The sequence below is a fragment of the Bos javanicus genome, chromosome 17 (assembly GCF_032452875.1).
Source record: "Bos javanicus breed banteng chromosome 17, ARS-OSU_banteng_1.0, whole genome shotgun sequence".
NCBI classification, from domain to species: Eukaryota; Metazoa; Chordata; class Mammalia; order Artiodactyla; family Bovidae; genus Bos; species Bos javanicus.
This window is the reverse complement of record NC_083884.1, coordinates 11,097,366-11,112,021: the sequence shown is the minus strand read 5'-3', so window position 1 is coordinate 11,112,021 and position 14,656 is coordinate 11,097,366. Positions and strand designations below refer to the sequence as shown.

The following is a 14,656-nucleotide window of genomic DNA, read 5'->3' as shown; positions in this document are numbered from 1 at the left end:
CCACACTTTGGCAGTCTTTGGGGTCATGTTTACAAGTCATGAAATGCCCTAAGAAAGATTCTGCCGTAAGAAATATTGACTAAAATACAGGTCATAACAAATACATTTATGTAATCTGGAGTAAAATCAGTTGCTAATTAGTTTACATATTTTACATATAAATTAAAATTATATGTGACATGTAAATTTATATTAAATATAAAATTAGTTTACATACCCCCAGAGGGTAAGGGGGGGGGGAAAATCCAGGTATGAACTCTCAGAAATTAAACACAATTTTGACTGATATTCATAAAAAGGCAGCATACCCAGGGGAAAGAGTCCAACAGAGAGAGTCCTGGGTTCTGAGTTCAGGTCTGCCTCTTCTCTAAGCCTCCCTGTTCTCATCCAGGAGGAAAATAGCACCTTCCCCCTAGGGCTGTTTAAGAGCCTCAGGTGAGGTGCCCAGTGAAGAGAGGCACACAGGCAGCGCAGTGGAGGCAGGCCAGGCGCTTCCCAGTCCCTCCCACCCGCGCCCACCAAGTCATAGAGAAGTTCCCCCCACCAACACTGCCTTCCTTTCCTCTTTGACTTGGTGAATCAACTAAAACAAGAAACACAGGATCTGTCATTTTGCACTAGAATAAACCATTTAACTTGGAGAAGACTCTTGAGAGTCCCTTGGACTGCAAGGAGATCCAACCAGTCCATTCTAAAGGAGATCAGTCCTGGGTGTTCATTGGAAGGACTGATGCTAAAGCTGAAACTCCAGTATTTTGGCCACCTCATGCGAAGAGTTGACTCATTGGAAAAGACCCTGATGCTGGGAGGGATTGGGGGCAGGAGGAGAAGGGGATGACAGAGGATGAGATGGCTAGATGGCATCACTGACTCGATGGACGTGAGTCTGGGTGAACTCTGGGAGTTGGTGATGGACAGGGAGGCCTGGCGTGCTGCGATTCATGGGGTCGCAAAGAGTCGGACACGACTGAGCGACTGAACTGAACTGAAACCATTTAACTTCTCCCTAGAGATTAAAACTCCCTACTCCAGATTACTGGCAAGGCCCACACTGTCCTCAAACACCTCTGGACATTCACCCCTTGTTGGTGAGCCTCTGTTTCTGCTGGGAACAGGCTGGTGGCCCCCTCTTAATATGAGTCTGTTCCTCCTCCCAGTCTTGCCTCTGCTGCTGCTGTTACCAGTCCAAGAGCCTGATGACTTCGGTGCCCATGAATGGCACCAGCATCCAGTGGAAGAACCATGAACAAAACAACCATAACACAGAGAGGAGCAGCCACAAGGACAGTATCAACTAAACTGAAGGAACAGTTATCAGTGTGCTTCAAGCCCGACTGGAGGAAAAAATCAACACAGCACTGTGTCCCCAGGAATCTGTTCCATCCTTCTCTCACGACTCAGCCCCACCCCCTGGAAAAATGCTTTCCAAAACGTTGAAGGGTTGACTGGTTTATACCCACAAATTCAACGAATCTTACGTCTTTGATTTATCTGATTTACCTATTCTGCATGTTATATTCAGCCCTAAAAAATGGTGGGAGTTGGCAGGGGGAAAGGAGATTGTTCAGTTAAACCAGAAGGATATTTACCACCTTTCCATGAAAATAGATTTTTTTCGAGTACATGGCAAACTTTCATGGTGGTTCTGTAGAATGTTCAATAAGACCAGTCACCGTGAAAAAGTTATAGAGACTGTAACAAGATTTTTTTTTTTTTAAGTACTTTTGGTTTTTTGGCCAAACACAGTATGGGCTGAAGTCTCCTTTATTTGAAATATAATTCAGTGCCAGTATTTTTTAACTGCATAGTAGCCTACAGATGATTTGAGCTCATTTACACGTATTTTTGCCCCCCAAAACAAATAAAACGGAATTCGGGTGAGAAGTTAGGTTAGTGTTTCTCATGTCACTGGCTTATTTTTTAAAACATAAATTCTCAAGCTTCAGGAGCTTACAGGACTTTAAAGCACAGACTGATATCCATATATGGCAGTTTAATAGCTGCTATGCAAACTTTTTAAGAACCTATATTTTCTTTTTTAATGGGGTTTCATATTAGGAGATCTGGTGCCTATTCTGTTAAATTGAAAAATAATGCTTGACTCCAACAGTTCTGTTTTTCACAAGCCTAGTTTTTTAATGGAAGCATTTTATGTAAAATCAAAATACCATTTACGAAAATTTAAATGTTTGTATCGTTTAACTATGTCCAAGACTTTTGGTGAAATGCATAGAAGTCCAGAACAAACCAAGAAAGAAAGGATTGCGTATTTTCAGAAGATTTGGAAATTCTCATTGAGGTTTATTTTTGGTAATAGTAACGTGTATATGTGTGTGTGCAGATATACACATATGTATCGTGTACATATATACATGCATATACATATATACATGTATGTATATATTCCTTTGCTTCCTTTTAAAATGTTAACTGGCAGTGAGACTTTTTTGGTCATTCCTTTTCCACGGAGGAATATGGAAAACATAATTTCAAAGTGGCCAGCTGAGTTTATTGTGTCAATGAAATATAATTACTCCCAGATGCCGCCATGAACTTAAGGTTCTTCATGTCCCTGGGTTTTCAGTATGAACCTAAATGCCTTCCCTACCCACACTCCTCACATGGTCACCATTTCAAAAGGCCTGCAGTGACTTCTGCTGGGCGTTTTCCACGATGTTTACAAACTGTGATTGCAGCAGCAAATCTTTTACTGTGTGTATATAAATATATGTATATATAAACAACTGTAAATTTCTTTTAGCCATTTTTCTATGATCGTCTCTGTGGAATGTATTCGTGTGTGTGGTATATGCATGTGGTCAGATGGTATGTATGGATTTCATGTAACCTAATATTAACGCCTCGCAGTTGTGCCAAAGCAAACACTCCAGATGGAATCTAGGTGGTTGTCCCTCACAACAACCAACCTGTCAGTTTTAATCTATCCATGTTCATAAATCTTGTGACCATGTTACCATTACAAATGGAATGTGAGAGGCCTCATGAAAAAGGATGAGCCAATGGATTTTTGACAGTGGATTTGGTGTTTTGGTTGGTTGGTTAGTTGAAAAAAGCAGTATTGGGGGTTGTATTTTGCTCCTGTGCTGGAGCAAAATTCATTAAAGTCTGAAGTATTATATTGTCCCAGTCCTCAACATGGTGATGAGACTGACAAGTGGGCAAATGCTTCTATCAGATTTCACCAGAAAAATGTCTGATGATACATTAGCTCAGCTGCTTCCTTGGGCTGTATTTCAGAACAGTCGTGTATAAAATGATATCAGGTGCCAGCCGTCCAATTGCAGGCCTCCTTTGTGTGTTAGCAGTCAAATTCCATTAGTCCCCTGGTGCGTCACAGGCAGTGATATAGCCCATGATATAAGCCATAGGTTCACACCACTGTGTTTAGACAGTGGCCTTTTTCTTTAAGATGCTTTGTCTCTTGCATATCCAAAATGCATTTTACAAGTTCAGGAAGTCATAGATTTCTGAACAACCACACGGGCTTCCAAGTGCATTTTGTTTATGGACCAGTAAGTGACTGTGGTTGATAAGTAGGAATATTTCCAGTTTCTACGTATATCACTTCTTTCCAAGTAAATCTGTAGAAATGAGCCAGAAGCCACGGCCCTGCACTGGCAGTGGCCCCTAAGTACAAAATAAAAGTTTACAGAAGCCTTGTGAGTGTCTCTTCATTTGTATTAATACATAGTTCTATCTAGGAAATGTTTGCTACACAGTGGTTGCAAACCTCTCCCAAGTTAATAGCCAGGTGAGTGGTTTTCAAACAGATAAGTCCTAATTGTACTGTATTCTCAACCAACTTTGTTGTATTGAACACTTAACGGTCCTATTCAATCCTTCATTCACCTTGCCTGTAAATTTTACTGAGCATCTACTATGCACCAGGAGTTCTTCTAGTGACCAGGGGTATAGCAGGGAACAAAACAGGCCAAGTGCCTGTTCTCATGGAGCTTGCATCCTAGAAGAAGCTAGAAAATAAAAAACTATCATCAATAAACAATATGTCAAGTGGATACCTGGACTCATGTATCCAGGTATCCAAATAACCGGTTATTTGCCATTTTCAACTAGGGAGGGGCTTCCCAGGTGGCACTAGAGGTAAAGAACCCATCTGCCAATCAAGAGATGCAGGAGATGCAGGTTTGATACCCAGCTCAGGACGATCCCCTGGAGGAGGGCATGGCAACCCACTCTAGTATTCTTGCCTGGAGAATCCCATGGGCTGGGGAATGTGGCAGGCTACAGTCCATAGGGTAGCAAAGAGTTGGACACGACTGAAGCGACTTAGCACACATGCACACATGGCTAATTCATAGATATACTACATCTAAAACTAAGCTCCTGATAGCTTTCTAACCTGTGCTGCCATATTAGTCCTCTGCTCATGTATTACTCAGAATTCTCCAGAGAAATAGAACCAATAGGATAGATAAATGATAGATAGATAAAGAAAAGATTCTGTGGCCTCTAAGATAATGTATGCTGTGCTGTGCTGCCTACAAGCTGAAGAAACAGGAAATTCAAAAGCATAATTCAGTCCAAATCCTAAGGCCTGAAACACAGGAGCTGATGGTAGAACTGCCAGTCTGAGGCCAAAACCCTGAGAACCATGGATGGCTTGCATAAGTCCCAGCGTCCAGAAGCCAGAGATCCAGGAGCACCAGTGTCAGAAGATGGATGTCCCACCCCAAGGAGAGACAGAGGGAATTCATTCTGCATCCTCCTTCTCATTTTTTCCAGGTGCTCTCCTGATTGCTGATGCCTGTTCCTACTGGTGAGAACAGATCTGCTCTAGTCTCCTGATTCAAGCGCTGATCTCTTCCAGAAACGCCCTCATAGATACACCCAGAGATCATATCTTCCTAGCTATCTGGTTGTCCCTTAGCCCAGCCACACAACAACGAAGATGCACCATCACAGCTCAAAGAGCCCCATCCCTTGAGTTGTCACGACAGTCATGTCCCGTTTCTTTCTCTCAGCGCTTATACCCAACCCCATCCTCAGATTGTCTCCAGAATCTGATTCTCTCTCCACCTCTCTTTTCTGAGCCACCACTATCTCCTGATCTCTTGCCAGGATAACTGCAGTTGGATCCCAAATGCCTACTTTTTTCCAGCCTTGGAAACATCATACTCTAACGGGAGCCTATCTCTCAACCCCCGTAGTGGTCTAAAGATGCTGACGTTTCCCAGGTAGGCGAACCAGCAATGGGGAGTTTTCTAATAACAGCTAAAGTAAGAAAAAGCCCACTAGCACAAGCCTGGAACGTTATGAATCAAGAAGGTGCTAGCAACAGCTGGTATGGGTGTTCTGAAGAAGGTTAGTCTAGAGTGTAACAAAGATGAAAAAGAGCATTTTAAGTCCTGGCTCTGCTTTTCCCTGATGCTTTCCCATAGCTTGAGCAAGCAAACTAATATATTTACCTTTGTTCCTCACTGCTTACATTTAGTTTTCTCTTGCTTACAAGACACATATTCTAAGAATATCTCAGCTGATTTATATTTTCTTACCACTGTTTTTAAATTAAAAGACCATGTATTTTAGAGTAGCTTTAGTTTTACCCACCCCCCCCCCAAAAAAAATATTGGCAAATCCAAAGAGCTCCCTGTGCCCGCTTCTCCCAGATTTCTCATACACAGCTCCTCGCTATTATCTATTCCTTGTGTCAGTGGAATATATATGATGAACCAATCCTGAAATATTGTTAACTAAAGCCCATAGTTTACATTAGGGTTCGCTCTTTTGTGTTGTACGTTTAGTGGGTTTTGACAAATGGAGAGTCACGGGTATCTACCATTGTGGTATCTTTCAAAATAGTTTCACTGCTCTAAAGCCCCTCTGGGCTCCACCTTTCCTCCCCTCCTCCTCCCCCTCTCGATTTAGCCTTTCACTCAACACAGATGTAGTAAACACCCACCACATTACCTTGTGCTAGTTGCCGGGAACATGAAATCAGATGCACAAATAAATACATGCACTGAAGTGCTTCATGGAGACTCGGTAGCTGTCAGCATCAAGGACAGTAACGGCACAAAGGCAAGAGAAGTCCAAATTCTTGAAACTTCAGCTGGTGACATCAGTGAATACAGCGTGAGGGCTCTTCTATAATTCTTCTTTTTACAACTTTAAAAACAATTCACTATCCACATGCCTTGCAGGATCTTTTCTCCCCAAAACAAGGGATTAAACCTGGGCCCCAGCAGTGAAAGCACAAGTCCTAAGCGCTGTACTGCCAGGGAATTCCCTGAAATCCTTATTTTGGTGAGTATAATCATGTCACTGCTACAGAATTACATAACAAGAAGCAATATAGCATTGTCTCTACATTAGAAGCTTTTTAAAGGTCTGTAAAGGGAATTCCATGGTGGTCCAGCGCTTAGGGCACCTTGCTTTCACTGCCAAGGACCCAAGGAACCCTAGGTTCCATCCCCTGGTCAGAGACCTAAGACCTGGCAAGTGGCATAGGCCCCCCCAAAAAAAGAAGTAAAAATAATAAATATCTGCAAATGTACGTTATTCTCCATCCAAAAATAAAGCTACCCAGCATAACTTATTATGGGAGCAAAACAAATTGGAGATTAAGTCCAGGAAATAGCCAACACAAATGTGAATCTTTCATTATTACTTCTATTGTTATTTTTAATGTATTGTCAGTCCACGAGAGTGTATTAAACACTATGTACGTGCAGAGTGAAGAAAATGTGCTGTCAGTCTTCCAAAACCTTTCCAGGCCTGAAATTCTGATTCCTGGGTTTGAAACATAACCTAGCACCATGCTGAATTTACTGACTTTTCTCCATACTTCAAACAAGCAGAGTTAAGTCAAGGCACAAGTCAACCATATACAGTTGAACGTTTCTAAAATTCCGATGGAGTCTTCACGCTGAAAAACCTCAGGGGTTTTTAACAATCCTTCACTCGAGAAGCTACTGTCACTCTCTTCTATAAGCAGTCACAAAAACAAACTAGAACCTATATTTGGTCAGCACTGATATGCCTGCTTTTTTGTTTCTAAAACTGAAAGGAGACAAACCACGGTCCTTAGAATCAGGGAATGAGGAAGTACTGGAAGTTGCAACTACAAAGTCAGCTTTCCCTATGAAGCAAGCTAGCAAAGGTCACTTGATTTGATTAAGTCAGAAATCCTAATATCGTACAGTTTCCCAAGACTTTAGCATCAACATTATTCAGCTGACTTTCTATTTCTTCCTGGGAGGTAATAAATTAGGAAGAGCAATGCCAACCTAGATAGAATCAGAAGAGTCATGGAGTCTTGCTAAGGGGACATAGAGAATTCCACGGATTTTTTCCTTTTGGTCCCCATTCCCAGTCCCCTTACCTAATTCATGTACATGGAACTGATCATCTTTTACTTGAATCTGATTCCATGACGGTGAAGGCAATTGTGTACTTGGTGTCATGTGGCAGATTTGTCCCAGACGGGAGAGGGCACGAGATGCTGCGCAGACCACACAGGATCACACGATCGGCCAAACCACAGGCCCCGGGCCTAGCCTATCTCCCTCCATCGACACGCGTTTTTACAGAATAAGACATTTCTTCATGAACTATACCTATTTCTCTCAGAGTGTAACAAGTCTGGCTAACTACAGTTAAATTCTTGTATTTTTAACATATCCTGAAATGAGAAAATCTGCTAAACGTGATCAAGTAAGGGGAACACATGTACCTTTTAGCTTTTCAGGGCAAACATTCATGCATAATGAAAATTTGATCTTCCAGGTCCAGGCTTTTGTCTATTTTATGCAATCCAGTGGGGTTCGGCCTGGATCACTTGCTCTCAATCAAGACCGTGATGGGAGGGGTAGAAGTCTGTGGACCAGCTTAGGCCAAGATGGGCCAACTCCTGGAACTGGAGGTGGGGAGCGGGGGGGTCCGGGGAGTAACGTCTCAAAGGAAAACCCACATTGCCTTAGAAAGGGAGAGAATAGCTGAGCCACTTCTCCACTCCATCTTTAAGGAGATTTCTCCATCTATAAAGATATATCCCACTCCTCCTATTTTCTGCTGCTTTTTCACATTTTTCACAGTTAATTCCTCAATTTTTATTATTTTCTTTAAAAGTAAATTTTTCTCTTCAAATTATAAAAAATAAAATTGCTATAGAATATATTTAAAGCCAGTGTAAACAAAACAATAATGAATGAATGATCCATGTATGCAAAGAGAGGAAATTCCTCTACCTGGGCATTTTATATATATATAATATATAATATGTATGCAATATAACATATATATAATGCCTTATTCTTCAATATCTTGCATTTAATTTGTCCAGTTCCTTTGTTATCACAAACAAGCTGTACATTGACTGTACATCTTTGTACGAGTCTCCATGGAGATATTGGAGAAGGCAATGGCACCCCACTCCAGTACTCTTGCCTGGAAAATCCCATGGACGGAGGAGCCTGGTTGGCTGCAGTCCATGGGGTCGCAAAGAGTCAGACACAACTGAGCGACTTCACTTTCACTTTTCACTTTCATGCATTGGAGAAGGAAATGGCAACCCACTCCAGTGTTCTTGCCTGGAGATTCCCAGGGACGGGGGAGCCTGGTGGGCTGCCGTCTATGGGGTCGCACAGAGTCGGACACGACTGAAGTGACTTAGCAGCAGCAGCACCCATGGAGATATGTGTGACTTCTCTAGGAAAATTAAAGAGGAGCAGGATTGCAGTCGATTCATACATCCTGCCAAACTATCTCCAGAATGGCGCACCAGTCCTGGGTGATCCATTATTAAAGATTTCAGGGCTCTCAGTGCCTTGCAATTGCTCCTCTTTACAGGGGCGCCATCACACTGGGGGACCCTGCCGTTAGGTCTCTGTAGCAGACAGCTGGACACCTGACCAGATCCTCTTGGATCCTTTGTACTAGCTCTGTTCACCCATCTCCAGTTTCGGTGTTTTTGCTACTATCTGCGCCTGCACCTGTCAGCGGCCTGCCCTTGGACACGGGAGCCCTCTAGCATGAAAGGAGAAGAGGAGGAGCCTGGGGATTTTACACCCCGCTCCATCGCCACCATGACCTATAGCCAAGGACTGGCCAGTGTGGGAGTGTAAAAGCCCAGCTCTTGTGTTCTGGGTGGGTGGTAAACAGCAAGCACCCCCAGAGAACAGGCTGAGTCTGCAGCCTCACCTGAAACATCACCTTAATAAAGATGAGGGAGCGTCTTCCCTTTCCCTCACTGGTTTCTGCTGCGGGACTGTGCCTTAACAAACCACGGACACCCAGACACCTGCCTAGAGGTCTTCTAGAAGAATCTGACCAAAGACAGCACACATTTCTATCTCACTGCTGAACTTAAATGGCAAATTGCAAGACAACAGGCAAATTTGGCCTTGGAATATGGAATGAAGCGGGACAAAGACTAATGGAGTTTTGCCAAGAAAATGCACTAGTCATAACAAACACCCTCTTCCAACAACACAAGAGAAGACTCTACACATGGATATCACCAGATGGTCAACACCAAAATCAGATTGATTATATTCTTTGCAGCCAAAGATGGAGAAGCTCTATACAGTCAGCAAAAACAAGACCAGGAGCTGACTGTGGCTCAGACCATGAACTCCTTATTGCCAAATTCAGACTTAAATTGAAGAAAGTAGGGGAAAACCACTAGACCATTCAGGTATGACCTAAATTAAATCCCTTATGATTATACAGTGGAAGTGAGAAATAGATTTAAGGGCCTAGATCTGATAGATAGACTGCCTGATGAACTATGGACTGAGGTTCATGGCATTGTAGAGGAGACAGGGATCAAGACCATCCCCATGGAAAAGAAATGCAAAAAAGCAAAATGGCTATCTGGGGAGGCCTTATAAATAGCTGTGAAAAGAAGAGAAGCGAAAAGTAAAGGAGAAAAGGAAAGATATAAGCATCTGAATGCAGAGTTCCAAAGAATAGCAAGAAGAGATAAGAAAGCCTTCTTCAGTGATCAATGCAAAGAAATAGAGGAAACAACACAATGGGAAAGACTAGAGATCTCTTCAAGAAAATCAGAGGTACCAAGGGAACATTTCATGCAGAGATGGGCTTGATAAAGGACAGAAATGGTATGGACCTAACAAAAGCAGAAGATATTAAGAAGAGATGGCAAGAATACACAGAAGAACTGTACAAAAAAGATCTTCACAACCCAGATAATCAGAATGGTGTGATCACTCACATAGAGCCAGACATCCTGGAATGTGAAGTCAAGTGGGCCTTCGGAAGCATCACTACAAACAAAGCTAGTGGAGGTTATGGAATTCCGGTTGAGCTATTTCAAATCCTGAGCTATTTCACACATCATCAGATGCTGTGAAAGTGCTGCACTCAACATACCAGCCAATTTGGAAAACTCAGCAGTGGCCACAGGACAGTTTTCATTCCAATCCCAAAGAAAGGCAATGCCAAAGAATGCTCAAACTACCACACAATTGCACTCATCTCACACGCTAGTAAAGTCATGCTCAAAATTCTCCAAGCCAGGCTTCAGCAATATGTGAACTGTGAACTTCCAGTTGCTCAAGCTGGTTTCAGAAAACGCAGAGGAAACAGAGATCAAATTGCCAACATCTGCTGGATCGTGGAAAAAGCAAGAGAGTTCCAGAAAAACATCTATTTCTGCTTTATTGACTATGCCAAAGCCTTTGACTGTGTGGATCACAATAAACTCTGGAAAACTCTGAAAGAGATGGGAATACCAGACCACCTGATCTGGCCTCTTGAGAAATTTGTATGCAGGTCAGGAAGCAACAGTTAGAACTGAACATGGAACAACAGACTGGTTCCAAATAGGAAAAGGAGTACGTCAAGGCTGTATATTGTCACCCTGCTTGTTTAACTTATATGCAGAGTACATGAGAAACGCCGGACTGGAAAAAACACAAGCTGGAATCAAGATTGCCGGGAGAAATATCAATAACCTCAGATATGCAGATGACACCACCATTATGGCAGAAAGTGAAGAGGAACTCAAAAGCCTCTTGATGAAAGTGAAAGTGGAGAGTGAAAAAGTTGGCTTAAAGTTCAACATTCAGAAAACGAAGATCACGGCATCTGGTCCCATCACTTCATGGGAAATAGATGGGGAAACAGTGGAAACAGTGTCAGACTTTATTTTTTGGGCTCCAAAATCACTGCAGATGGTGATTGCAGCCATGAAATTAAAAGACGCTTACTCCTTGGTAGGAAAGTTATGACCAACCTAGATAGCATATTCAAAAGCAGAGACATTACTTTGCCAACAAAGGTTTGTCTAGTCAAGGCTATGGTTTTTCCTGTGGTCATGTATGGATGTGAGAGTTGGACTGTAAAGAAGGCTGAGCACCAAAGAATTGATGCTTTTGAACTGTGGTGTTGGAGAAGAATCTTGAGAGTCCCTTGGACTGCAAGGAGATCCAACCAGTCCATTCTGAAGGAGATCAGCCCTGGGATTTCTTTGGAAGGACTGATGCTAAAGCTGAAGCTCCAGTACTTTGGCTACTTCATGCAAAGAGTTGACTCATTGGAAAAGACTCTGATGCTGGGAGGGATTGGGGGCAGGAGGAGAAGGGGACGACAGAGGATGAGATGGCTGGATGGCATCACTGACTTGATGGTCGTGAGTCTGGTTGAACTCCGGAAGTTGGTGATGGACAAGGAGGCCTGGCATGCTGCAATTCACGGGGTCACAAAGAGTCAGACACGACTGAGCGACTGAACTGAACTGAACTGAACATGTCAGATTCTTTAGCATACTAAATGATAACTGGTATTTGAAACCACTTTTGATTTTTCTCTGAGACATTGGAGTATACATGAGAGCTCTCTGCTAACTAGCAATCCAAACTTCCTCAGCCACAGTGCTATTGGCTTTGAAGACCCACTTAACCACTCTAGGACCTCCATCACAAGCTCCTTGGAGCATAGCAGTTAAGTTTTTCTGTATATCCAAACACTCCTCATATAAGAATTCAACTGCAATTTCTCTTAGCTGGACATGTCTCTCCCAAGTGGCTGCCAAATGAAGGTGTAGGTCATTTGTGTATGAAGCTAGAAATGTATGAAGCTAGAAATCAATGAGAAGGCAAGCAAGATTAGTCAATTGTTGGTTGGGAAGTGCTGGCCACAAACACAGTTCACTCTTTCAAAGGGTTTGCCCACGAGTGTACTAAGAGCCAAGATGACAAGGTGAGGAAGGCAAGGTCAAAGGAAAGGTTTTTATCTCTTCAAGAGAAAGACAACCAGGGACATGCCTGGTGGTCCAGTGGCTAAGACTCCACACTCCCAGTGCAGGGGATTGGGGCTCAATCCCTGATCAGGGAACTAGATCCCACATACTTTAACTAAGAGTTCACACGCTGCAACTAAAGATCCTGCATGCCTCAACTAAGACAACTAAGACCCGGTGCAGCCAGAAGCATAAATATTTTTTAAAAAAAGAGAGAGAAAAACAACCTCAGCGATTTTAAGACAGTAGAATTAGGTCAGTGATAGGAACAGATCATGCATGGATGAAAAAAAGAAGAAGAAAATAATTGATGGATCAAGCTCCCATACAAGACAAAAGAAAATGCAAATGGCAGCCTTGGAAAAGAAGAAGTATTCTTCTTCACTGTTGCTATTACTGCTAAGTCGCTTCAGTCGTGTCCGACTCTGTGCGACCCCACAGATGGCAAACCAACAGGCTCCACCGTCCCTGGGATTCTCCAGGCAAGAACACTGGAGTGGGTTGCCATTTCCTTCTCCAGTGCACGAAAGTGAAAAGTGAAAGTGAAGTCGCTCAGTTGTGTCCAACTCTTCGTGACCCCATGGACTGCAGCCTACCAGGCTCCTCCGTCCATGGGATTTTTGAGAAATCAAGGTGAGTAATCAACAGCATCTGTTTCTTTCAGTTCAGTTCAGTTCAATTGCTCAGTCATGTCCAACTCTTTACACCTCCATGGAATGCAGCACACCAGGCTTTCCTGTCCATCACCAACTCCCGGAGCTTACTCAAACTCATGTCCATCGAACTGGTGATGCCATCAAACCATCTCATCCTCTGTTGTCCCCTTCTCCTCCCACCTTCAATCTTTCCCAGCATCAAGGTCTTTTCAAATGAGTTAGTTCTTCACATTAGGTGGCCAAAGTATTGTAGCTTCAGCTTCAACATCAGTCCTCCCAGTAAACACTCAGGACTGGTCTCCTTTAGGATGGACTGGTTGGATCTCCTTGAAGTCCAAGGGACTCTCAAGAGTCTTTTTCAACACCACAGTTCAAAAGCATCAATTCTTCAGTGCTCAGTTCTTTAGTCCAACTCTCACATCCATACATAACTACTGGAAAAACCATAGCTTTGACTAGATGGACCATTGTTGGCAAAGTAATGTCTCTGCTTTTTAATATGCTGTCTAGGTTGGTCATAGCTTTGCTTCCAAGGAGCAAGCATCTTTTAATTTCATGGCTGAGGTCACCATCTGCAGTGATTTTGGAGCCCAAAAAAATAAAATCTCTCACTGTTTCCATTGTTTCTCCATCTATTTGCCATGAAGTGATGGGACCAGATGCCATGATCTTAGTTTCCTGAATGTTGAATTTTAAGCAAACTTTTTACTCTCGTCTTTCACTTTCATCAAGAGGCTCTTTAGTTCTTCTTTGACTTCTGACATAAGGGTGGTATCATCTGCAAATCTGAGGTTATTGATGTTTCTCCCAGTTACCTTGATTCCAGCTTGTGCTTCATCCAAACTGGCATTTCATATGCTGTACTCTCCATATAAGTTAAATAAGCAGAATGACAATACACAGCCTTGACATATTCCTTTCCCGATTTGGAACCAGTCTGTTGTTCCATGTCTGGTTTTAACTGTTGCTTTTTGACCTGAATACAGACTTTTCAGGAGGCAGGTGAGGTGATCTGGTATTCCCATCTCGTGAAGAATTTTCCACAGTTTATTGCGATCCACACGGTCAAAGGCCTTGGTGTAGTCAATAAAGCAGAAGCAAATGTTTTCTGAAACTCTCTTGCTTTCTCAATGATCCAGTGGATATTGGCAATTTGATCTCTGGTTCCTCTGCCTTTTCTAAATCCAGCTTTAACATTTTCAAGTTCACAGTTCACATACTGTTGAAGCCTGGCTTTTACAATTTTGAGCATTACTTTGCTAGCATGTGAAATGAGTGCAATTGTGTAGTAGTTTGAACATTCTTTAGCATTGCCTTTCATTGGGACTGGAATAAAAACTGACCTTTTCCAGTCCTGTGGCCACTGCTGAGTTTTCCAAATTTGCTGGCACATTGAGTGTAGCACTTTCACAGCATCATCTTTCAGGATTTGAAATAGCTCAACTGGAATTCCATCACCTCCACTAGCTTTGTTTGTAGTGATGCTTCCGAAGGCCCACTTGAATTCACATTCCAGGATGTCTGGCTCTAGGTGAGTGATCATACCTTTGTGGTTATCTGGGTCATGAAGATCTTTTTTGTACAGTTCTTCTGTGTATTCTTGCCATCTCTTCTTAACATCTTCTGCTTCTGTTAGGTCCATACAATTTCTGCCCTTTATTGTGCCCATCTTTGCATGAAATGTTCCCTTGGTATCTTTAGTTTTCTTGTAAAGATCTCTAGTCTTTCCCATTCTATTGTTTTCCTCTATTTCTTT

General features: G+C 42.6%; 1 protein-coding gene across 1 annotated transcript in view; it reads left to right on the top strand.

Annotated features, from left to right (window-relative positions):
- The window catches only part of EDNRA (endothelin receptor type A), a 72,676-nt gene extending 68,995 nt beyond the window's left edge, over window positions 1–3,681 (top strand). The window contains exon 8 of the mRNA XM_061384051.1: window positions 1,158–3,681. Coding sequence (XP_061240035.1) covers window positions 1,158–1,298 — 141 coding nt within the window. The 3' untranslated portion in view covers window positions 1,299–3,681. The remainder of the gene's footprint in view (window positions 1–1,157) is intronic.
- The last annotated feature ends 10,975 nt before the right edge of the window (window positions 3,682–14,656 follow it).